The 25,133-nt window shown below is 37.0% G+C and overlaps 1 protein-coding gene across 1 annotated transcript in view; it reads left to right on the forward strand.

Moving 5' to 3' along the window:
• The first annotated feature begins 414 nt into the window (after nt 1–414).
• Nucleotides 415–25,133, forward strand: part of cfdp1 (craniofacial development protein 1) — a 41,535-nt gene continuing 16,816 nt past the window's right edge. The window contains exons 1-5 of the mRNA XM_048168244.1: nt 415–646; nt 2,735–2,867; nt 2,952–3,174; nt 7,745–7,875; nt 8,784–8,918. Of these exons, the coding sequence (XP_048024201.1) occupies nt 580–646; nt 2,735–2,867; nt 2,952–3,174; nt 7,745–7,875; nt 8,784–8,918 (689 nt within the window). The 5' untranslated portion in view covers nt 415–579. The remainder of the gene's footprint in view (nt 647–2,734; nt 2,868–2,951; nt 3,175–7,744; nt 7,876–8,783; nt 8,919–25,133) is intronic.

Genomic DNA, 25,133 nt, shown 5'->3' on the forward strand with positions numbered 1-25,133 from the left:
ATTTATATATTAAATTTAGTTATTATTTTATTAGTTATTACTTTAATGATAAAATGTTCCCTTTGAGTACCTTTAATAATTGCCCCGTTTATTATTATTGTTGTTGTTAATAAATATATATTTTTTATATTCTGTCACAGTTTTTTTTATGGTTGTTACATGAAAAGAGTCAGTAGGGCAGAATTTTAGTCATTTCCTTACCGTATTACTTGTAATAATGATCTTAATAAAAATATTTTAATATTTTGATTACCTTTAATAATAAAAAATCGTTTAATTTTTTAGACTATTGTCATTGTTGTTGTTCGTACATATTTAAAAAAAAAAAAAAAAATCTGTTATTGTTTTTTGCACAACGAGGTTGGTACAACCTAACAAAGAACTTGAAGTTGGAAAGAAACGACATGTTTGGATGCTGATGAGACATTGAGTCTTTTATAGATCAGATGATGCTAGCAAGCTAACACATGCTCGGCTTCTAGTAAAGCTAGCTGGTTAGCCACAGTGTTTGTTGTGATTGTTCTCGGAGTCTTCATCTGATTCAGCAGCTAATACTGTACACCACACAGAGAAATAAGAATGAATTATTCGGATTACGACTCGGATGGTTATTCCTCGAATGAGGATGAAGACTATGTCCCTTCTGGTAAGAGATTTTAGCATGATGAAGTTAGCATGGTTGTATTTGAGCTAGAGCACAGATGTAGCCAAGTCGTTTGTGCTCTATATATGTGCACATATACTGTTTTACTTTATTATTTTTTTTCCCTTTATGATAGTGATATCATATGCAAACACAATTGCACTAAAAATTTCCCATACTTTGGATTCATATATAATTATCTAGACAATGACTTATCTCAGTATTATCTAGAATTTATAGTGTATATTTATTCAGATCCCTCTTTGAGGTGTTTTATGTGATCAGATCCAAGCAATGATTAATATGTTACTCCCTTCTGAAAGATGTTTATTTTGGCTGTGACAATGATGACAAGGATGAAAACAATCACTGATATAATCTACCAAAACCCCTGCTGGTCTTTCATGGTCCTGTCCAGCAGAAGTGCCATCATGAAGCATTGGAGATCCAACCATTGAACATAGTGATTTGTTAAGATTAATTTTAAGCTTTAACAAGAATACGTGGTCAATCCACATCCAGGCATGGTTTGATGTAAAAAAAATTATGGAGAGCCTGTTCATAATATGCTATTTAGGAATATTCATTATTTGTGTTGCATTTGATGTAGGGGTTGTCTAGACACTTCAGTTGAGTACAGCAGAAACTAAAGGACTAAATAAAATGGTTGTTATTAATAAATGATGAGAGATGAGAACGTGGCATCTATATATTTAAAAACAAGCTGGTGCTGAGAGGAAAAAAATATTGGACCAGAAGAGAGGACGTTCTGCCCTTAAAGGTGCAATATGTAAGATTTCTGTCCGCTAGAGGCCTATTCAAACCAAAGGTGTAGCTTGATGACGCCAAGTTTGAGCACGGAATCTTGGGACATGTGGTCTTCATCTCAACGGACGGTGCAAAAGAATAGGGATAGGACTTGGGAAGAAATCATGTTCATGGATGCGATTATTGTAGTATGAAGCAGAGCAGGACCGAGTGTTGTGGGAGCTGAACGAGGCCGCTGGAGCGATTGCACAACACACGCCTCACAACCAGCGGAACTTTTATTATGCCACAGTCGCCGGCACCGCTTCCGCTTTTCCGGTCATGAGTATGAGGTAACACAGCTCTGTTTATCATATTAGATACATTTGAGTGTGTTGAAAATGATGCTGGGTGCTGTGAGATACTTGTTGCACACTGCAGTAAGATAGATCGATTTTAGAATATCATATTAATAAATATTGGATGTCTTGTGTTGATAAATGGAATGCAATTAATTTTAAAACGTATTGTATGATGGAGAAAATCTGTTTTACTGTTACTAAAAATAAAGCTGCATCTGATTATGCTATGTTAGCTACTTCACAGAATAGTGTTTTGGTCTGAGGCATGGTAAAAGCATGGTACTCGCAAAAAAAAAAAAAAAAAAAAAAAAATCAAGAAAATTGGATTTAAACTATAAGACTAAATGTGTTGAGCTATATAACAATTATTTTTCTGTCTATAAATGTAACCAAACAGTTGTTCCCTTGTCTATTAAAACATGTAATATATTAAAGTGTCTTTGGTGTTTCCATGGATTCTACAAAATAAAACCAGAAACCGAGGGTAACGCGGGTATGACGCAATTGACAGGCGACTCCTCACACGTCCCGCAGCCTTGGTTAAAATTGCAATTTTCTCCCAATTTACAAATAGTTGGAAACATTTGGGATATTGTAAGTACTCAAGTGAACAAAATATATAACACTGGCCTAGTGGCTTTTGGATATTTTACGACAAAAATCGTACATATTGCACCCTTAAGCGAGAAATATTGAGTGAAAAATATTCCCATTCGTTGAGGAATTTAGGTCAATGCAATTAGAAAACCTGCCACTTCAGATTTTCCTGCTCCAAAGTATTTTAAATCACTTTTAGGTTATTGAAAGTGACAACAGCCCTTTTTAATATTATTTAGTTTTTATTTTATTTTTGTCCAGCAATGCAAAGGAAATTTAGGCAGAAATGCATCGTAAGTTGGTTTGCCAACTGGTATATGTTCATTTTGTCCAAGGGTCATAAATCAGATTTATTCACATTATTTTTTTCCTTTTTTTTGATCAGATGATAATCTGAGTGAGGATGACATGAACGAATGTGTGAAGGAGGACGCACTGGAAGGGGAGGATCACAGTGAGCAGCAGTCAGAACATGTGAAGAAGAAAAAGAAGAAAACTAAAGCAGACATTCCTATGAGGTACCGTATGATATTACTGATGTATATTCGAAACCCAACTAAATTTTTAAGTAAAATGTTCTCACTTTGCCCTTATTTCCAAAGAAAAAGGAAAAAAGGAGGCCTCAGACTGGTAGAAGATGGTGAGGGAGGTTCGGCAGACCAACAGAAAGATGAAGATGAACCAAAAGAAGATAATTTTGCAACCAAGTCAGGAGGTGACCATGATGATCAGCAGAAGAAGAAAGCAGATGATCTTTGGGCTAGTTTTTTGAGTGATGTCGGCCCTCGACCCAAAGCATCGGCTCCAAGTGCCGACTCTCAGCAGGTAACTTAAAATAAAGAAGGTTTACATGTATTAAAGACTTCAGACTTCTGTTTAATTTGGTGTGGATGTGCTGGAAAAACCCATGAGTCACCATGAAATCAAAATGGACATTTCTTGTTTTTTGTTGTTGTTGTTGTTGTTTTAATGGAATATTGTAGTATTTATTATGTTGGCTTGAGAAAGCCAACACTCTGAAATGCTATTTAAGCTTATATTTATTCTTCTTCTGAGACTAAAATTTGCAATTGTATCTCCTCCTAGAGCTTTCAAGCTATTACCATCAATCTCGGGTCAGACCTTCAGACTGTTCTGACTCGGTATGCTATATCTTTTCTAACTGATCGGATTTACGGTTTTCCCAAACATGAGGATGAAAACTCCATTGACGGAATTCCATTGCCGGAATGTTGAAATGAGCCAAGACCGTTCAAACTGACAAAATTCAAATTTAAACTCCCAGAAGCCCTTTAGACTAATTTAAGCTGCCATTCTGTCTAATATTTCTAAGGTATATAGACTCATTTAAAGAGAAATTTCACCCAAAAATGAAAATTTGCTGTTAATTTACTCACCCTCAGGCCATCCAAGATGTAGGTGACGTTTTTTCTTCGGTAGAACAGTGAAGAAGATTTTTAGCTGTGGTGCTTTGCAAACAAAGCGCTTGTCGCTTAATAATATTGAGGTTAAACCACTGGAGTCACATAGAGAAAGCTAGGCTTTCTCAAGCCAACATCAAAGTTTGTCTCCAAGCTTTTTAATCTAGTTGTAAATTATTTATCTCGACACATCATTTTTATTTTTTTATTTAAGTGCCCTTGTAATCTTTAATCAAAATAACTTCCCCCTTCCTCTTGCTACAACATCTGTTCTCTTCTTTGATGCTTTCCAATCAATTCCCGATGAACAAAATCAGATCCCACCTGACATTTTTTTTTTTTTTCTTCTTGTTTGAGAAGCCATTTCACTTGGATACATATCAGAATGGTGAAGAAAAGACTATTGCAACTTCCGATTCATGCCGACTTAGGATTTAAGATATAGGTCAGCCTGTCAGAATCTTTCAGCTTTGCTGAAAACTTTGTTTTACAAAGTAGTAGGGCTGGGTAAAAAATATTGATTTCTCGATTTTAATCGATTCTCATTTTTACGAACCGATATTTATTCTTAAATCCCAAGAATTGATTAGTCTAGTCTGTTTTCAGCTGATGAATGAGCAGAATATGTAGCGCCTCCCATCCAAGAAAACGCATAATCTTTGTGCTTTGTTACTTTTAATATGGAGCAAAGTCTCAGATTTCAAATGACGTCCATCTCATTATGAGATTAAAAACATAAAAACCATTTTGGCGCTGTTTAATGTGGCGTGACAGATCGCTGTAGCGCCTCAGTTCAAGAGAAGCGGCAACACAAGCGCATGTGAACATCCTCTCCTCCGCTTTCATACCAGTTACAGTGTGAAATAAACATGAATAAACATCTGAAGGTATGTTAAAATATACAGTACAACTTACCGAAATCCATATCAAAAGACGTCAATAAAACAGCTTGTAAACAATGTCACGTAACATCACATTTACCTCAGAAAAACATATTCATTGACCATAAACTCATTTGTCAGCTAGAAAAATGAATTCTAGAGAGGAGCATTCTGATAAATATAGCTATGCACCATTTCATATTCACTATCATTTTTAACGTTCTTCAATATTTAATGCATGTTTGAATAAATCAGTTATGACTGATGAATTGGAGTAGAAATATGATTATGTAATTCTAAACTTTATTTATAATAAAATCATCATTGAGTGTAATTTAAGTGTTTGTATATAAATAAGTTAATTTAACCTTCAATATTATTATAGTGGTACCAACTAACTTTATCATGTGTAGTTTACAGCATTAGTTGAGATTTTTTTTCCTGTAAATGAAATACTACATCCAAAATAATCTATCAAATCGAATCAAAATCCTAATCGAATCTAATCAAAAGCATGTGAATAGTAATCGAATCGAATTGTGAAAATTGTGTCAATACCCAGCCTTAGTTTCAATATTATTACAATTAGTGACATGTGAAGGCCAAGAATGTTAACCTATACTTGGAATTTGTCCTCTGCATTTAAGGCGAGACACGGCAGGTGAAAACATCGTTTTTTCATGCAGTGGTCAATTTTGAGATTTTGGGCCAGTTTGCTCCCTTAACATGTAAGCTTTCATGTCAAAATAAAAAATATGTCAACATTACACATTAAGGTGGTTATTTCATTATATTTTGTCAACTTGCGCCTTTAGATTTCTATCGGAAATCACCAAAAGTTAGCATTCTAACGCGAGCTCCCGTGCCGTCTCCATTCACAGAAACATGTCATGCCTCGTATCATTGTAAAGCTCTCAGTCTCATTAACAGCGATGTCTAATCCAAATATGGACATTTCCTTTGTAGAAATAACCAACCGCGAAAGTTTGCCGGGGAATCTACAGCCGAAAACCACATCTGATTGATCGCTGTGAATTTCCGACTACGTGATTGGTTCTCAGGCGTCACGCTTCCTTGTTTATTCTGCGCCTGAGAGAGAATGCCGACAACACCGAAATCAAAATACGGCAACAGCTGTCACTTGCAAGAGCTAGTAAAATGAAAGTAAACAACAGATTAGACGATGAAACCCCATCAGCGAGTGTCTCATCGCGTAACCTATTGTTTGGAAAGGGAAAGAGTGTGTTGGAGGGATTGGGAATGACATCCGCGCCACACAGGAATATGGCTCATAATTCACGTCACACGATTGTATGAATTACTGTAGTCGTGTTTGTGTTGTCCTAACTGTGCTGGATCAGGGCTGAAAATTAACATCGATCCACAGAATCATGGGTTCTGTAGTAGTGTGTTGCTGGAGTGTAGTCTGTGTGAGAGAGATAGGTAGGCCTACTGCAGAAGTTTGCAGTTTTTGTGACTGCTGTTATGTGTGTTTGTTATGGTAGTTCTCTTCAGCTTAAGGCTATTGTTATTAATAATTTATTCATTTATCAATTTCCATGTGTTTTAAATATTACATAATACTGATATTAATAAACTGAATATATATTATGTTTGTAGGTTGGGGGTTTCAATAGAAATAAATGAACTTATACAATATAAAAACTTTAAAGGCCGTTTTCTCAAAATGAGTTTTTTCTCACTCTCAGAGTCAGATATATCCACTTCAGTAGCACCTACAAGCACCAACTTTTCCAGACTTATACTTAACTATATTCTGAAGGCTTTTACAGAGGGATTTGTTGATATATCATTCCTATCCTGAATTATGGGTCATTTTACTCAAAAAAAACATGGCGAAAATAGGTTTTTTAAGGCTATTGTCAGTATTCTCTAATTTACTAAAACACAAAATAAGATATCCAGAATCCCTTCTGTAAAAGCCCTTTCATCTAATATGTCAACAAATATAACCAAAAATGTTAAACCTGGACCATTCCAATTTTCAGATTTTGTTTTTGGAAATGTATGCAAATGAGCATATATTTAAGTATATAAGGCCTCATTTGCATATTAAAACATAAATTTACACAAAATTTGTAATACATTTTTTTCTTATGTTTATGCCAGTAATAAACTGGAGAAGTTTCACAGTGATATCTTTTAATTTAAAAAAAATCCCTATTCACCTGTAGTGTCTCGCCTTAACCAAAGACCATAGAATAACACAAGACGTGTCACTTGTATTGTTTTGAATGGGAGAAAGTGTATGCGCAATATGGCGGAATAAGTCCCGCCTTCTAAATAAGAGCCAATCGCCGACTGGTAAAGTCACGCGTCACTTCAGCGGCCGTTAGAATCACCGGTTTCTATAGAAACATTCAGACGCGAGCCTCTGAAGAGTATGGAAGAGACGCGCATTTAGGTCTGCGCATGCGCATTAGCTTGATACAGCCTGAAAAATACAGGTTTTTTTGTCATGATTCGAGCATTTAGAAACTAAATTTATGAGCCGGTTGTTGTTAGATTTCATTGGTGATTTCAAACATGAAATTTAATCGTAAGGTTGGCGAACAGTTTTGGAGAATTTGATATTTCCCCATTCAAAGAGATTGCATGATGCCCAGGATGCCCGAGAGGCGTTTCAAAGATGGCCGCCGAGTGAAATGACTTGTCTTAAAGGGACTTTGATTTAACCTATCCAAGTTAGTGCACACACTTTAGGAGTAGTGAACACACACACACACACACACACACACACACACACACACACACACACACACACACACACACACACACACACACACACAGAGCAGTTTTTGCTGTGGCGCCTGGAGAGCGATTGAAGTTAGGTGACTTGTCATATTGAGAATCGAACCCGCCCTGTCTTTTCTTGCCTTTTATTTATTTAAATTTTATTAATATGTGCTGATGTGAAACATTTTGCTTATAGTGTTTTATATACGGTTCAGTGTCTTGGTAGTTTTGATTCTACAGTTTCAATGCGTCATTTTTATTGTATTTATTTCGTGCTTTCATTTTATTTAAATGTCTCTTAGATTATTGTGCATAATTGTTTTGTATCTCTTATAGTCCACATCTACAGCTGGCACAGATAAGCCCAGTAAACCCTCTACAGCGTCTCCGCAGCAGAAGGAGAAACCTAAAGAATCCTCCAAAATCACAATTACTAAGGTGTTTGATTTTGCAGGAGAAGAAGTTCGGTAAGTGAGACGGCCTTGTGTGATTGTGAGTCTTTTATATGGCCACCAGATGGCAGCATACATTCACTAATTAGATATAGAGCTGAACATGTTCTAAACATCTAGCTGTGATTGCTTTTATGAAACAATGCTTCAGAAATATGTTCTTTTCAATACGGTGATTTGTGCAAATAGGTCGTTTCTTTTAATAGTATGTGGATGTTATTAATGAAGTCAAAACGTACAGAAATATTTTGGTCTTTTCAGTGAATGCTGTCATAGTTAATCACAATGCTGTCATCACATCTTAGCTTGTCTAGCTTGCTGCTCTTTAATACTTAATTCCAGTACATTGTATTTATGAGCCAGTCATGCACTCAAAGCTGAGCCAGTAAAATATTCACATCCTGCCAAGCACAAAGCACTGACAAGCTTTGAACTCATTTGACGAACGCAAGATGTGATTTATATTAAGACTTGTTCTATAAAAAGAGTTCAGTGGCCCCAAAAATATTTGGACACTTTTGATACTTAAAAATGTATGAATTTTACTGCATAAATCACAAAATAGTAAACCAAAAGTAGCATCTGAAAACAAATGAATCCAGGTGTAGACAATCACTTTAACTATGGATATGATCCACTTATGTTTGATAACCAGAGAATACTTTTATTTACTTTAATTTCCAAATACTTCAAAAGAACAATACTTATTTGAAATAGAAATCTTTTTTTTAACATTGTAAATGCCTTTACTGTCACGTTTGATCAATTTAATGCATCCTTGCTGAATAAAAGTATTAATTTCTTAAATGAAAAAAATCATACTGACCCCACACGTTTGAACAGTAGTGTTTATCTTGTCATTTGTTTTTGCATTATATCAAAGCATTATATTTAAGCATTATATCTCTTGTTGTGGTCCGCAGGGTCACCAAAGAGGTGGACGCAGACTCACGAGAGGCCAAGAGTTTTCTGAAGGAGGAGAAAGCATTGGAGGAGAAAGAAGAGCAGCCAGTGTCCTCTGAGCCACGGCCGCCCGTACCGCTCTCTTCTGGATCCAGGTACCACCTCAGTGCGACCCTTTAGTCCTGTGTTTTGTTCTGATCTTCCTCGGTACATGTGAAATTACAGTTTACAACCATTGTGTCAGTTAATTAATGAAACAAAGTGGTTTTTAATGGTTCTGTTTTGTGTTTCACTGACGCAGAAGTGAATAACTCATTAGCGCTTGACTATAATTAATTCTTTGTTATTGATGATGTTATATTACAGTAATTAGATGTGATCTCCTTCATTGTGTTTGGTGCTGGTGAATGGATGGAGACATCTGTGTGTGTTTGCCGTGCAGGACTAGAGGGAATGTCAGACGTGTCATTGATCTCTGACAGCTATGATAGCGAGTCTTTGATCCTCTAATTCCATATCTGCCTGTAGGGAAAACCAGCAACACACAAGTATGTTTCAGCTGCAGTGTGTACAGATGTGTGTATATTATGAGTTGTTTTTCCTCCTAATGTTCTACTAAACCAAAAATGGCCATTATAGTCTAGACAGGACGTCTATGGAGTTTGTGTGCGTTTAAGGGAGAGTTAATCATTGTTGTGGTCTTCCTCAGGGTCTTCGCCGCTCCTTACATAAGTTTATTTTGGACACACGCTCTTGTCTGTCCTCTGAGACTGGGAATATTTGCTGAACAGGAAGTCATATTTTTCCCTGCACAGGATATACAGTATGGGGCGTTGGCATGCGCAGCAGGAAAGCAGCTTGAACCCCACCTCTCTCATCCCTTTATCATCCAAACGACTGTCACTTAAAGGGATAGCTCACCCAAAAATGAAAATTTTGTCATTACTTACTAGACAGTTGATGGCACCCATTAAATTCCATAGTATTTTATTCCTACTATCGAAAGTCAGTAGGTGCCTATTCTTTAAAATGCCTTCTTTTGTGTTCAACAGAAGAAAGAAACTCTGAGGGTGTGTAAGTAATGACAAAATTGTCATTTTAGGGCAAACTATCCCTTTAATGTTCATGCTAAAAATACTCCATAGTCACTCTGAGTCTGGTTTTGATTTTGATGGCTTTTAAGTGCTGGGATATCATTGCTCAGTCAGTGTGACTTTAAATCAATCCTCTTCATATTCCAATGGCTGTTTCGCTCCAGCACAGCAGGGTTCCTGCTTAAACTAGGCACAGAAGAACCTAAACACAAAGGGTACCTGTCTCCAATATTCACTCTCTTCCCTTCTCTTCCTTTAAGCCCCTTTTGTGTGATTTGAGGTTAGAGGGCTTGAGTCAGCACTGTGAGTCTCTCTCACACACAGGCACAGTGGCTCTCTGTTTCTCTACTTAACAGTGTCATACTGCGCCTCAACACAGAACTGCTGACGATAGTAATACACACGCTTCTTCCTTCTCCTGCATTTTTGTCCCTTTTCCATGCAGACAGATCTTACTTTGTTAATTCTCTGTAAGAAAGGTTGGCATAATTGTGAAAATGGCAACGCTTTAATGGAGGTGTTAACATTATTTAAAGGTCCCGTTCTTCGTGATCCCATGTTTCAAACTTTAGTTAGTGTGTAATGTTGTTGTTAGAGTATAAATAAAATCTGTAAAATTTTAAAGCTCAAAGTTCAATGCCAAGCGAGATATTTTATTTAACAGAAGTCGCCTACATCGAACGGCCAGTTTGGACTACATCCCTCTACTTCCTTCTTTAATGACGTCACTAAAACAGTTTTTTGACTAACCTCCGCCCACAGGAAAACACAAGAGTTACGTTTGTAGAGTGTATTTGTCGTCATGTCGTCGAAACGCTGTTATTTTCATCCCGCAGTCCAATCACCGGGTCTGATTCCGGCTCAAATTGATAGGGTAAAATTAAAGACATGTTTACAATAACACTGAGCGCGTGCATCTCCATGTTATGGTAAGAGGCGTGACTTTTCCGGGCAAGGTTCGCTAAGCTGCTGTCGAATCACAACACAGGAACCGCTGGCACAATCAGAACTCGTTTCTGAAGGAGGGACTTCATAGAACAAGGTCATCAGCCCGTTTTTATGACAGTGGAAACAGCGGTATACAGATAAGTAAATTATGTGAAAAATACTGTTTTTTTACATGCGAAAAATGAACACATGTTATATTGCACATTATAAACACAATCAAAGCTTCAAAAAACCACAAAAAACGGGACCTTTAATACGTTAGTTACCACAAAGTAACGATGAACGGCTTTTTACAGCTTTTATTATTCTAAGTTAATATTGTTCACTTGTTAATTTATGTAAGGATACAAATACTCTATCTTATAAAATGGTAAAAATGTATTCGTATATGGGTCATCGGAGAATAAGGTTTTTAAAAGTGTAAAAAAACATAATGAAGATATAATTAATTTTGAAGTATTATTAAGTGTTAACAATGAGATAATGTGGTTTTCATAATCGGTTAACACTGCTTTTGTCATTTTTTACAAGATGGATAAAATTGGTCACCAAAAAGTAATTTGGTTTAACCGAAATTTTGGTTTTACCGAATGACACTTTGGTTTATACCGAATGATGATATTTTCAAACAATGCTAACAGGCTGATAGCAAAAGGACAATCAAACATTTTATATTTAGTACAAGTTTTTAAAATATTACAACATTTTCCATGTTTTATGGCGGTTGTACCAAATGACCTGATGTTTCGGGACAGGTGTATGAGCAAGTGAAAACATGAATTTTTCAAATGGTTAAAGAGAGTCCGTGACTTTGCTTCATGACCATGTGATCCTGGTCTGAATGATGTCACATCTTGTCACATTATTGACCGTATGACTTAATCCAAAATGGTCCCTTTATATTGGTTACTCCGAATGACATCAATGAAATTTATTTTTTCAGACATTCTTTCTTATAACAAAGCAACGACTTCTACACATAATTTTAATACAATTTTGCGCTATGTTGATGTGTGATGTTCTAAAATCATGCCAGAATAAAATAGATACACTTATTATTATTTAAGATATTTTAATCACAAATGAAATGACTGTATTGGCCTTTGGACGGTTAAACCGAATGACGTTTTGACACTTCAAAATCTTTAAAGGGATAGTTCACCCAAAAATGAAAATTTGATGTTTATCTGCTTACCCCCAGTGCATCCAAGGTGTAAGTGACTTTGTTTCCTCAGCAGAACACAAATGATGATTTTTAACTCCAACCGTTGCCGTCTGTCAGTCAAATAATGCTATTGGATGGGAACTTCTACTATAAGAGTAAATAAAACTTGCATAGACAAGTCCAAATTAAACCCTGCGGATCGTGACGACACATTGATGTCCTGAGACACGAAACGATCGGTTTGTGCGCGAAACCGAACAGTATTTATATCATTTTTTAACTCTAATACACCACTATGTCCAACCGCGTGCAGCACTCGTTAGTAAGGTCTGATCGCGCTCTGACAGCGGCAGTGATGTCTCGCTCTCATTGAAGTATATGCGTGAGACATCACTGCCGCTGTCAGAGCGCGATCAGACCAAACGAATCGAGTGATGAATGCAGTTGGACATAGTGGTGTATTAGAGGTAAAAAATGATATAAATACTGTTCGGTTTCTCGCACAAACCGATCGTTTCGTGTCTTAGGACATCAATGTGTCGTCACGAGCCGCAGGGTTTAATTTGGATTTGTCTATGCAAGTTTTATTTACTCTTATAGTCCAAGTTCCCACTGACTTGCATTATACCACTGACAGACGGCAGCGGTTGTAGTTAAAAATCATCATTTGTGTTACATCTTGGATGCGCTGGGGGTAAGCAGATAAACATCAAATTTTCATTTTTGGGTGAACTATCCCTTTAAAATACCTTTTGATTAAAACCACTTGGATTCAATAAAGGAGATCTAGTTGTACTACCTTACATACTTTGGATGTCATATCTTTGTTTTATATTATTATTAAGGCCTTTGGACAAAAAAAAAAAAAAGACCCGTCATGTCATTGACCCATATACTATCGTTCAGAAGGGTTACGGTGGATAAAGAAGACAAATTTTATGCTCAGTTTTTTTTTCGAAAATAATTTATTCTCTACTATTCTATTTGATTTATGAACATGCAGAAATTGTTTACAAAACCATTCTTGCTTAAATTGAGATTGGATTGAATGCTTTATGAACGATTCGTTCTGCTTGTGTTTCATGAATAAGGCCTTATTCAAAAATTTGCTAAAAAAGCTGAAAATGTTAGAATATAAGAACACAGACCCAGTGAAATGCTGTTAAACAGCCCTTTAGTTTCTTTCTCCCACCACACACACAGACTCGTTTGGACCCTCCATCTGTTGATTCTTCCCAGCAGCCCATTGGTGTGTGTGTGTGAGCAAAGTTCAAAATGAACACTCGCCAAGTGCCAAATGCAAGTAAAAATTGGATTTGGCACATAAATGAAATGAATTTCCTCACCAGTTGGCTGGTATGCATAGATTTGTTTTTATTCTTTCCAAAGCTCAACGTAGCAACAATAAGATGCTGAATACAGTTTCATGGTTGGTAAGAAATCTATTTAAGACCTGTTACTTTTCTGAATTCACCCATCATTGGCAGGCAAAAAGTTACATTTGGACACTGTGCAAGTTTGCATGAATGTGTGAATGATAACCTTTGTGAGCACCATTTGTGTGGACACCACTGACTGATGAAACCTCACTGCTAGTGGTTCAAGTGTGGAGCAGCATTGTGTACTTCTGTGTTGTCTAAGTGCTATCGATCACAGAACCAGCCAGATTTACTGATGCTTGTTCTGAGCTCCAGTGATAGCTTGATTGATTGTCTAGTGTCTCTGTGGTCTTATCACAGAACTTGACTGACGTTGAGGCTGAGCTCCACGTGAGCGCCCAGAAACACACAAACGAATCTGTACTTTACGGAAATGGAATGAAAGCTTGCATATTTACGGACGTTTTTAAGTACCGATTTCACAACACATTTAAACGGATTCAGAGAGCAATCTGCCCTCTGTCTTCCTGTTTCTGTTCCACTTGGCCTACCGTCAGCTTGCTGTACGTGAGTGAGTAACACAATAAAGTGGTTCTGGGAAACCTGTGTGTATGTCCACCTAAACTAATGATTTCCACATGCGCCAGTCACAGCTCTGCTTTTCTAATTATAGATCCTCATCTCTAGGACCCTAAAAATAGGACTTCGCTCCCCATTATTACAGAACAGTCACACACTTCTCTGTTCGTTGGGTCGAGCCATGTGTGTATGTGTGTGGATGAACTTAATCTGAACTTAAACAAACTTAAAACCTCTCTTTAAGTCATATATATTTTTCACATTTAAATTTGTATAAATAACTATAATGTTATATTATAGTATATATTATAATATATCTTTTATATATATATATATATATATATATATATATATATATATATATATATATATATATATATATATATATATATATATATATATATTTTAAAGAAATATTAATATTATAGTTATTTATAAAAATGTAAATGTTATAAAAAATATAATATTTTAAATAATTATGTGCAATTTAAATAAAAAAAATACTAATATTATATCATTTTTTATAACATTTGAATTTTTATAAATAAATTTATAAAAATATATTTGGTTAAGGTTGGTCTCTAGTAACTAATTACCATATATATATATATATATATATATATATATATATATATATATATATATATATATATATATATATATATATATATACATTTTTATAATCCATAATATTTCTTAAAATTCAAATTGTATATAATTCATATATATATATATATATATATATATATATATATATATATATATATATATATATATATATATATAATATTTTATAACTTTTTGATACATTTATAATATTAGTATTTTTTTTATTTAAATTGCATATAATTATTTTAAATATTATCTATGTATAACATTTTTTAAAACATTTAAATTTGTATAAAAAACTGAATACTTCTTAATTTAAATTGTGTTTTTATAACCTATAATATTTCTTAAAATTTAAATTGTGTGTGTGTGTATGTAAAATGTAATTAGTTACTAGAGACCAAGCTTAACCCTAAACATATTTTATTATTATTCTTTGTTTTTAGAGTAATGTTTACCTACTTTAACATTGTTTTTCAAAGTAAACATGTGTTGCATCATTTGCAGTGTCTCGTGCATGACACAGTGTTGTAAAAATGGGGTACTCAGTTCAGTACTTGAGTTAAAAGAAGTCCAACTTTTACATCTTGCACTTTTTTTCGTTCCACTGACCTGTCTCGCATTTTTAACAGCACGTTCTGTGTAAACGGCCCTTACGCTTTTTTCTCTGTGTGTTATTTCAAGAAACCGTACCAGCACTGTTCTTGTGTGGTTTACTTGAATAGAAATGTGTTATTCTCGATTATTTACTGTAAAAGTTCACACAGACTAAGTGAGAAGTCTTTTGATCTGAGCAGTAATATTAATAGTTCCTCCCTTGTGCATGCTGTTGATATCTGCACATACATCAAAATGCAGTGCAGAGTTTAACCTCTTTGTTTCATGCTTTCTAGTTCTCAGACTTTCTCACGCACAGGGCAGTATAGTGAGTATTAGTGAGTAATTGCTTCCTCAGACTCTGTTTAGATGCCAATAAGTAAAACTCTTCAGTAACAGTTTTATAATAATCCATTCAGCAGTGAGTTAATGGCATCATATGTCACGTACTGTAATGCCTCATGTCTTGGGCTGTGTTTAGAAACCTGGGTTAAGTGCCTTGCTCAAGGGCACAGTGGTGACGGCTCATGATGCTCTTTATATAGAAACGTTACCAGCCCTCAGCTATACCACATAACCAAAATTATACTGCCTGATGAAATCCACATCCCGACATCATTAGCACCATGCTCTAATGCAGAAGTTTTCAAACTGGAGTCTGAGGACCCCCACAGTGGGTGCTAGCGGGGCCTTGGAAAATGTGAGATTATGTATTTTTATGTACATATAATTAAAGGGGTCATATAATGCCACTTTTACAAGATGTGAAATAAGTCTCTGATGTCCCCAGAATGTGTATGTGAAGTTTTAGCTCAAAATACCCCACAGATCATTTTTATAGCATGTTAAATTTGTCACTTTTTGAGGGTGAGCAAAAATGCTTCGTTTTTGTGTGTGTCCCTTTAAATGCAAATGAGCTGCTGCTTTCAAGAAGAGGGCGGAGTTTCAAGAGCTGGTGTTAGCAGGGCCGATTACCTCACGCAGACTCACTTAAAGCAGAACCAAGTAACTTTTTTACCTTCATAAATAGTTTTTCTAAGTCTGTACGATGGTTAATTGACTTGTGGTGTGTTTGAGGCGAGCACTAACCCCATCTGGTACATCTGTGCCAGAAAACAGCACTTGCAAGTTGAGCTGCGCCAACCCGATACAATCTCACCTCATGTTCACATTCACGCGAGAGTGACAAAATACTTTACGGTAATTCAAAAACAATGTATATATTATGACTTTATAAGACAATTTCGAAAATTACTCACCTCCATCGATATTTCTTGTACTGTATTTGCAAAACTACTGCGCTGGTGAGCGTTGTAGTCCAGAGCTGCACTTGGAGTATTTATGACAGTGTGATTCACTGAAGGAACCTGTAGGGGGAGCTTCGCAAATCTTACTGAGTTCAGCTTTTAAAGGTGCCCTAGAACTTTTTTTTAAAAGATGTAATATAAGTCTAAGGTGTCCCCTGAATGTGTCTGTGAAGTTTCAGCTCAAAATACCCCATAGATTTTTTTTAATTCATTTTTTTTAACTGCCTATTTTGGGGCATCATTATAAATGAGCCGATTCAGGGCTGCTGGCACTTTAATTGCTCGTGCTCTCAGACCACGGAGCTCGCGCTTGCCTTAAACAACATAAAAAAAGTTCAAACAGCTAATATAACCCTCAAAATGGATCTTTACAAAGTGTTCGTCATGCAGCATGTCTAATCGCGTAAGTACAGTGTTTATTTGAATGTTTACATTTGGTTATGAATGAGTTTGATAGTGCTCCGTGGCTAAAGCTAACATTACACACTGTTGGAGAGATTTATAAAGAATGAAGTTGTGTTTATGAATTATACAGACTGCAAGTGTTTAAAAATGAAAATAGTGACGGCTCTTGTCTCCGTGAATACAGTAAGAAACGATGGTAACTTTAACCACATTTAACAGTACATTAGCAACATGCTAACGAAACATTTAGAAAGACAATTTACAAATATCACTAAAAATATCATGTTATCATGGATCATGTCAGTTATTATTGCTCCATCTGCCATTTTTCGCTGTTGTTATTGCTTGCTTACCTAGTCTGTTGATTCGGCTGTGCACAGATCCAGGCATTACTGGCTGCCCTTGTCTAATGCCTTTCATAATGTTGGGAACATGGGCTGGTAGGGCTGGGCGATATATCGCATGCAGTTGTCACGCGCATTTCGTCAGTAAAGCCGGTTCCCTGATTACCGCTAAATCGCCATCACCTGCTTTCAAATGGAGCGGCATTTAATAAACAGAGCCGTAGATCACTGATAAGCTACGCAATATCGCGTTCGTTATCGCAGATGAATCGCCTTCGATAATGAACACGATATTGCGTAGCTTATCAGTGAACTACGGCTCTGTTTATTAAATGCCGCTCCATTTGAAAGCAGGTGATGGCGATTTAGTGGCAATCGGAACCGGCTTTACTGACGATATGCGCGTGACAATCGCATGCGATATATCGCCCAGCCCTATGGGCTGGCATATGCAAATATTGGGGCGTACACCCCGACTGTTACGTAACAGTCGGTGTTATGTTGAGATTTGCCTGTTCTTCGGAGGTCTTTTAAACAAATGAGATTTATATAAGAAGGAGGAAACAATGGAGTTTGAGACTCACTGTATGTCTTTTCCATGTACTGAACTCTTGTTATTTAACTATGCCAAGGTAAATAAAATTTTTGAATCAAGGGCATCTTTAATGTTCAAACCGGAGTCGGACAATGATGGAGAGACTCAAGAAGAAGTGACAACATGTAGAATGCAACAGGACGTTTCTGAATGGTTAGTTGATGAATTTATGTAGCTGATGTGGAGTTAATTATCTTAAAGTCATTGATAACCTTTTCTGTCATGATAATCTATAAATCGCTCGTGTGGGAACTGTTGTAAGATGCCTACAGATCCAAAGAATACATGCTGCATGAAGATAGAACAGGTATAGTTTAGTTTAATTACGGTTATAACTTATCATGTTGTTATCTTGCTTTTATGACATGCTATTACAGTCTTGCGTACTGTATTGCAATAACATGGCCTCACCCCTTTGTTGCGTGTTCTCGGGGGCAGAGTTTATGTAAATTTTAGGGTTAGTGATGTCACAAACCTGGGAAGAAGCTCGTTGTAGTCCCTACCAGCCATTTGTTGTAGAACGAAAGCGCACCGTACATAATTATTTTACTCCACAACCCTAAATAAGACAAGCGGTGTGGAAAATTAATGGAAACATGTTGTCTGAATAATGTGGTGAGTTATATTTTTCCTCACACGATATACATGGATCTTTATAAACTTTATATAGCTGCCTTTGTATTTTACAAAGGGGTTCACATTAGGATCATCATATTTGGGCATCTTTGGTATCAAAAAGTGGCCAACTGAGCTACTGACTCCCTTAGTGTGGAGTTCAAACTAACAATCTTTCTGTTACCAGCTCAGATCTTTCACCACTCCACCCACCCATAATGAGGTCACAGTGAGTAGAGGGAAGCTTGTTCTGGACTAAATGAGGAAGGCCACTTCAGGATTTCATTAGCAGACCTGAAATGACCTGTTCCCTGTCTCCTCACAGCTGGACACTGTGTCAGCCGGTCCTCACGCTATAATGAATGCATGTTAACTGAAGTGAGGGTTCGATATCACGCCCTCCTCACCGCCGGACACATCAGAGCGCTACTGTGTGCTCCGTCTCCCAGCTAATGCTTCTGACAAAACCAGGCCACTCTTCACTCCCCTGGCATCTAAAAATGTGCCGTGGCCCGAAAGAGAGTCGGCCACACAGTTTGCTGTATGTCAGTGTATGTGTGCTCCTGCCAAAACAGATGCATATCCTCCCAAGTGGCTCTGTGTTAAACAAGCGATCGCAGAAAGGCATCATCTCAGGAGGCGGTAAATATGTGGCAACAAACTGCGGTTGCATCTGATGGTATTGTATTGACACCTTGAGACGTTCAGCTGATGTTTAGTTAGACCTTTTTAATATTTCTTTCATGTCTTCAAACTGTTGCTATGACCTACAATTAAGCTTCAGCTCTGCCTGCAGAATCACACATGAAATATTAAGAGTGTTTACTTCAATATCCAAAGCAGCGCTCTCAACTTTTTGGGTGGAATTCACCCGAGACACTTTTAAAATGTCAAATCAGCCCTCGCTGTTTAGACACTTTACCTCCCTCCGTTTTTTCCGCGGTTCTTGAGAGCTCCATCAGCATCCATTCAGCCCGTCAATGAGACACAACTAGACCACTTCAGCCCTCGTCAGGCCTCATCTTCAAACCATGGTTTGAGATGACTCTTCTGCTTGTGCCAGGAAGTATATTTCCGTCCTCGGCGATGTGCAGCTGCAGAGCCTCAATTGTCTGAATGTCGAGGGGAAAGTTGGGTGATGCTCTCCGACTCCAATATTGTGGAAACAGATGGGGAAAGTCAGTTTGGGGGCCACTCCAGACCCCCTTCCACTGTCCCTGCCGGTTTCCCTTGAAATACAAAGAGAAAACACTTTCAGGAAGGAAATTAGGCTCGTTAGATGCAAAATGGCTGGAAGTGATTTATAGTAACTCACTCTTATCGGTTATGCAGATATAATGAGAGCATAATTAGCTAAGGAAAGCTTTACGGATTTGTGCGACTACCAAACTGGCCTCATGTTAATATGTGAGCGGAATGAGGATTGGAGCAGTACATGAGTGAGAAGAAATGAAGAGCAGGGAGCAAGCGTTGGCTCTGAAGATGGGAGATATACTGACAGCTTGGAACTGGGACGCTTGTAAGGTGAACAAAGTGTGACAGCCTTGTGTTCACAGGGCAGAGACAGACGAGTGACGGTTACATGTACACACCGCACACTCAGTGCTGACTTAATCTGAAATTATTCTTTTAACATTGCTTAATTAAAATTAGATCGCCTACAGCCCATTTGCTGACAAAATTAGAAAGTATTTTCTTGATCTGGCAAGCTCCAATCTGATTGGCTGACTATGCAACTTCTGGGAGTTGGGGCTTTTTTCTGACTCTAGAAACAAAGTTATGTTTCAAGGTACTGGGTGACATAGCAATGTCCTGGCAACCTCCCATAACACCTGCTAACATCATGGAAGCAGGATTGGCATGGTACTTGCGTTCACAGTTCTTGTCTATTGTCTGTGTTTGTGAAAATATAATAGTCCTCCTGTTACCTGCTGGGGTTGTATGAGATAACAACATGATTATATTCTGAAGCACTGCGAATACTGATAATTCTGCATTAGGAGTGTGCGAGACTTGAGTTTGGCTAAATCGCCATAGTTTCTTGTCGCCCGGTTTGTTTGTATCTTGAGGATGCATTTCCTGCATTCCAGTCTTTCTGAGTCTGTTCCGCATCTTTTCTAAGACACATACACTTACTGCTATGCTCAGACCCACAGAATATAAAGGCCAATCTTGTGCATACACACAAATGTTACAGACTCTTGGAGAAGCTTCGAAAGACAAACCACACATATGTTTCTTAGACAGTTTCCCCAGCAACTACTGAACATGCGAAAACACACCCATCCGTGTGTTTGAGATGTAAGTCTTTATTTCTTCACATGTCTCCTTACATCTTTCTCCTGCAGAGCTCAGTTGAATTCACAGTTGGGCTCAACACTTTGTTCGTCTGTGCTGAAAATATCTGCTCTGTCGCTTTAGGGAGGAATTGGAAGAGAGAGAGGAACTTGTTCCTCACGAGTTCACAATTGAAATAAATGGTTCAGTAAATTTACAGTTCACCCTGGATTAACATAATTTCACACTGTATATTTGCAAACCTGGGTTCCAAGATTAAAGGGGTGGTTCAGGCTTGATTGTGTTTTTGGGGCACAGTTTAACATGTCTTAATGCTTCGTTTTTTTGAAACCGCTGTATTTTTCATATATTTTACCTTTATTCTACACCTTTGTTTCCACTGTCATATGAACAGCTTGTTTGACTTCCTGCTTCTATGAAGCCACTCCCTCCAAAATACGCAATGTGCTCAGATTGGTTAGCAGGTTGGTAGCTGGCCCAGTGTATCATGATTCGCTGAAGCGTCCGGAAACGCCGCGCCCCTTACCATTCCTAGTTAGCGCTTCAGAGGAAATGTAAATAATAGCGCCTATATTGCTTTATCAAATTGAGCCGAATCAGACCCAGGTGAACAGGGTCAAACAGAACCTGTGCAATAGTGGCTTTTAAAGGACGTTTATGAATGATATTTCATTTAGTATTTGTGTCAAAGTGTTTAGATGCTGTCACTGCTGTTTGTTAGCTTTCAATATACGGTTTTATCCTGATTAAAGCTTTACTGTAGCCGAATACATGACTGAGTAGTCGCATTTTTGTAAAGGTAGCGTTTAATTTAGTATGAACAACTGTTTGTCTATGAACATAGACGTTTTTTGGAGAAGTAACAGTTATACACTAGAATTTAGCTAACTGGCTAGCGAAGCAAAAACGAGCTGCTCTTTGTATATGTCCTTGATGCAACCAAAAATAGCAACAGAACTATACGTTTAAAGGACATGTACAAACAATAAAACGTACTTACAGTTTGAAGCCAATAAACAGCAGCTTCTGCTTTTAAAGTGGGAACTGCTTCTTTCAGTAAAAGCCTTTGTGCAATCCAGCATTGAACTCATGTAGATTCTGGAAGCTGTCTTTCACGCTGCATCCAGTGTAGAAAATATCACCGATTATAATGGGTTACATTATCTTTTGACGCGTCGCACCGCTCGTGTCCGGTGTACACAACTCTTCTGCGCGACATGGCCTCGCCCACTTTGTTGCGTGTTCCCGGGGGCATGTTTTGCCGGGTTTATGATGTCACCAATCCGGGAAGAAGCTTGTTGTAGTCCAAACCGGTCGTTTTTGTAGGCATTAAACTGCCATAACTTTAAAAGACAATATCTCTGTTTGCATTAAACTTTCAGCGCTGTAACTTTGCAGATACTGTTTATGCTCCAGCAGCAACATTACACAATAACTAAAGTTAAAAAAGTGAAATCGCATTGAACCACCCCTTTAAAGTACAATTTGTACACCAAATTGTACACCATATTTAAGTTAAATGAAACATGAGGCCAAAAAAGGGGAAATCTATGATTTTCTGTTGTGATAAATCTTGAAGACATCCACAATCTACTTTTCAAGCGAATCGTAGAGGTTGTGATCTTTGATGTGCTTGTTATAATGTTAAAATGCAGCAATGACTGCCTTCTAGATGACTGTGCTGACTGGCCAAATTTGTCTCCATCATGGGTCTTTCATGCATGGTAATGCATTTGAAAAACAATTTAACAGCAATAGGGTTGTGTGATGAATCAAATCTTAGTTTCAGTTTTGATTTTGCCTTCCAATGATTTTGAAAACGTGTTAAAATTAAGATAAATTGACCACGGTGTCACATGCCGTTCTTTATTAACCCCTTAGCATTGCTGCAAAATTAGCCTACAACGACTACGACTGTTCTTGAATCATTTGGAGTATATGCATGGTTTTGGTCTCTTTTGAAAGGTATGTGTACAGTGCAACCTTAACAGGTTAAAAGCACATTAAACTGAGAAAGAGACTGATCCCTATGCACTTTCTGTGTGCATGCTGCGAAACAGACTTTTTGGAACACGGACAAGCAAAGTATACTTTGGGTTTCAGGCGTGCCTAAATGGTCAAACTAGGGCTGCCCCCGACTAAAGATATTCCTAGTCGACTAACACTCCTGCATTTTAGCGATTAGTCGAATAATCGTTCCTTTATGATATTAATATAAAAACTTGCGTATATACAAGGAAAGGTATAGTCCAAGTTGAAGTTTAACACTTCCATATAACAGAAAATGCTAAAGCATGATATTAGCGCGTTCAAAATGAAAATGAAGTGCTTAAAACAGAATAGTAAAGCGTTTAAAGTATACAGCGCTTAAGACACAAAAATCAGTGGCCGGAACGTTATAGGCTAATTATAACATAAAAACAGCAATCAGACTGCCTGTGCATTTTAATAATTTATTATCAAAAAACAAACAGGCCTGATGAAGATCTTACGATCGAAACGTTGCTAATAAAGTGTCTTTCTTATTGTTTTGCAAGTTGATAGTGTGCGGGATTCATTTTTTTGTTTTTTGATAATAAATTATTAAAATGCACAGGCAGTCTGATTGCTGTTTTTATGTTATAATTAGCCTATAACGTTCCGGCCACTGATTTTTGTGTAAGATCGTAAGATCTTCATCAGGCCTGATGAAGATCTTACGATCGAAACGTTGCTAATAAAGTGTCTTTCTTATTGTTTTGCAAGTTGATAGTGTGCGGGATTCATTTTTTTGTTTTTTCATATTTTGACTTTATTAGTCTAAAGATGCGCTCTGATGGAGTGGATGTGGAAGGGATACAGTGGAGGCGTTCAGCTGCTTTAGCGAGCTTTGGATATCGATGTTCATTTTTTTGCCACCATGCCAATGGTCCCGAATCAACCTTTGTTTTATCTGCCAAGTACATTTTTAGTTCATCCTTCTCTTCTGCATGCTCCTCCTCATCAATGGCCATCAGCATGGATATCTCGGCCTGCTTTTCCTTTTTCGGTTCGCTTTCCCACAAGTGCGCTTTGGTATACCGCGAGGCACGAGATCTCGTTGATCTCTCGTTGCTTTGATGTCATGTCATACACTGACTGCGCAGCCCCTGATTGCGTAATTTTTTCACGTGATTTTTTTTTTGCGACTAACCACCTAATGAAAATGTATTCGACCAAGTCCTCTTCATATCGACTAACGTTTAGTCGACTATTTGGGGGCAGCCCTAGGTCAAACATAACAAAAATATGCCAAAATGTCCATCTTAGTGAGTATAAAAAGTCAGTTATGTCTTGCGTGAATAAACAGTAATACAATAAACAGGCCAAAATATTTTATTGAATTTAAAATGTTACCTTTTTTTTTTCTTCTTGATTCACTCATTTTAAATGAAAGCACCAGAGAATTATTTACAATATCTAAATTGGCATGAACTCAACTTTTTCCTGTAAACTAGGTTAATCTTCATATTTAAATTAAGATTAATAAGCTTGAATAAGTTCAGCATGTGACATGCTTTAATAATTTCCTATGTTTTCACATTGATCTGCTATGGTTGTCTTAAAGTCATCATGAAACTGAAGTTGCGATAGTCTTTTCTTCCCCGTTGTGATGTATATCTGAGTGAAACGGCTTCTCAAACAAGAAAAAATGTAGGGCGGGACTTGATTTTGTCAATCGTGAATTGATAGGATTGTTGTTTGGATGGTTGTGGTTTGCTATTGCTGTGATGTCATATGAGTGAGCTATGAGGGAGAGGAAGTTATTTTGATTATGAGGGAATAATTCATGAATATAAAAAAATAATGATGTGCATGTATAAATCATTTATAATAATTACTGCAATATTCCATAAAAAAAGGATTGTCCATTTTGATTTCATGGTGGCTAAGTCTTCTTCTAAAGGCAAACTGAATACAAAAAATAACAGGTAAAAGCAGAGGAACGTTTTCTAACATTATTTCCTCTAGATGCTGAAACTAAACTCTGTGTTTCTGTCTCTGTTTAAAGTGTATGAATAATTAATGAGACAAGTACTGAGGCAGTTTGTTATTGGTTGTCTGTAATGCAGGGATAAAAGTATTGCAAACACCCTTTCATTACAAATAAACTTTGTGTAGTTTTGGTTAAAAGTGTCCTTAACCCAGAGTTAAGCATAGTGTGAAAATCTTCATAGAAGTCATAGAAGACTATTGAAAACAAAAAACAACCTTTAGAGTATTTTTAGAAATTTCTAAGAGTGTTTTTCAGCAAACATTAAGACACGGCAAGTTTGTTTGTGTATATGAAAGACACAGCTTAGGGGCTAGGTGGGGCTGTAAGTGTCACTAAGTCCAGGTGGCTGATCACAGGGGCCAGGGGCCTGCAGCATTAAAGGTCTTTGAACTCTAGGTCTTAGCGCTGCAGGTGTGTTTA

This window comes from Megalobrama amblycephala, linkage group LG19 (genome assembly GCF_018812025.1).
Source record: "Megalobrama amblycephala isolate DHTTF-2021 linkage group LG19, ASM1881202v1, whole genome shotgun sequence".
NCBI classification, from domain to species: Eukaryota; Metazoa; Chordata; class Actinopteri; order Cypriniformes; family Xenocyprididae; genus Megalobrama; species Megalobrama amblycephala.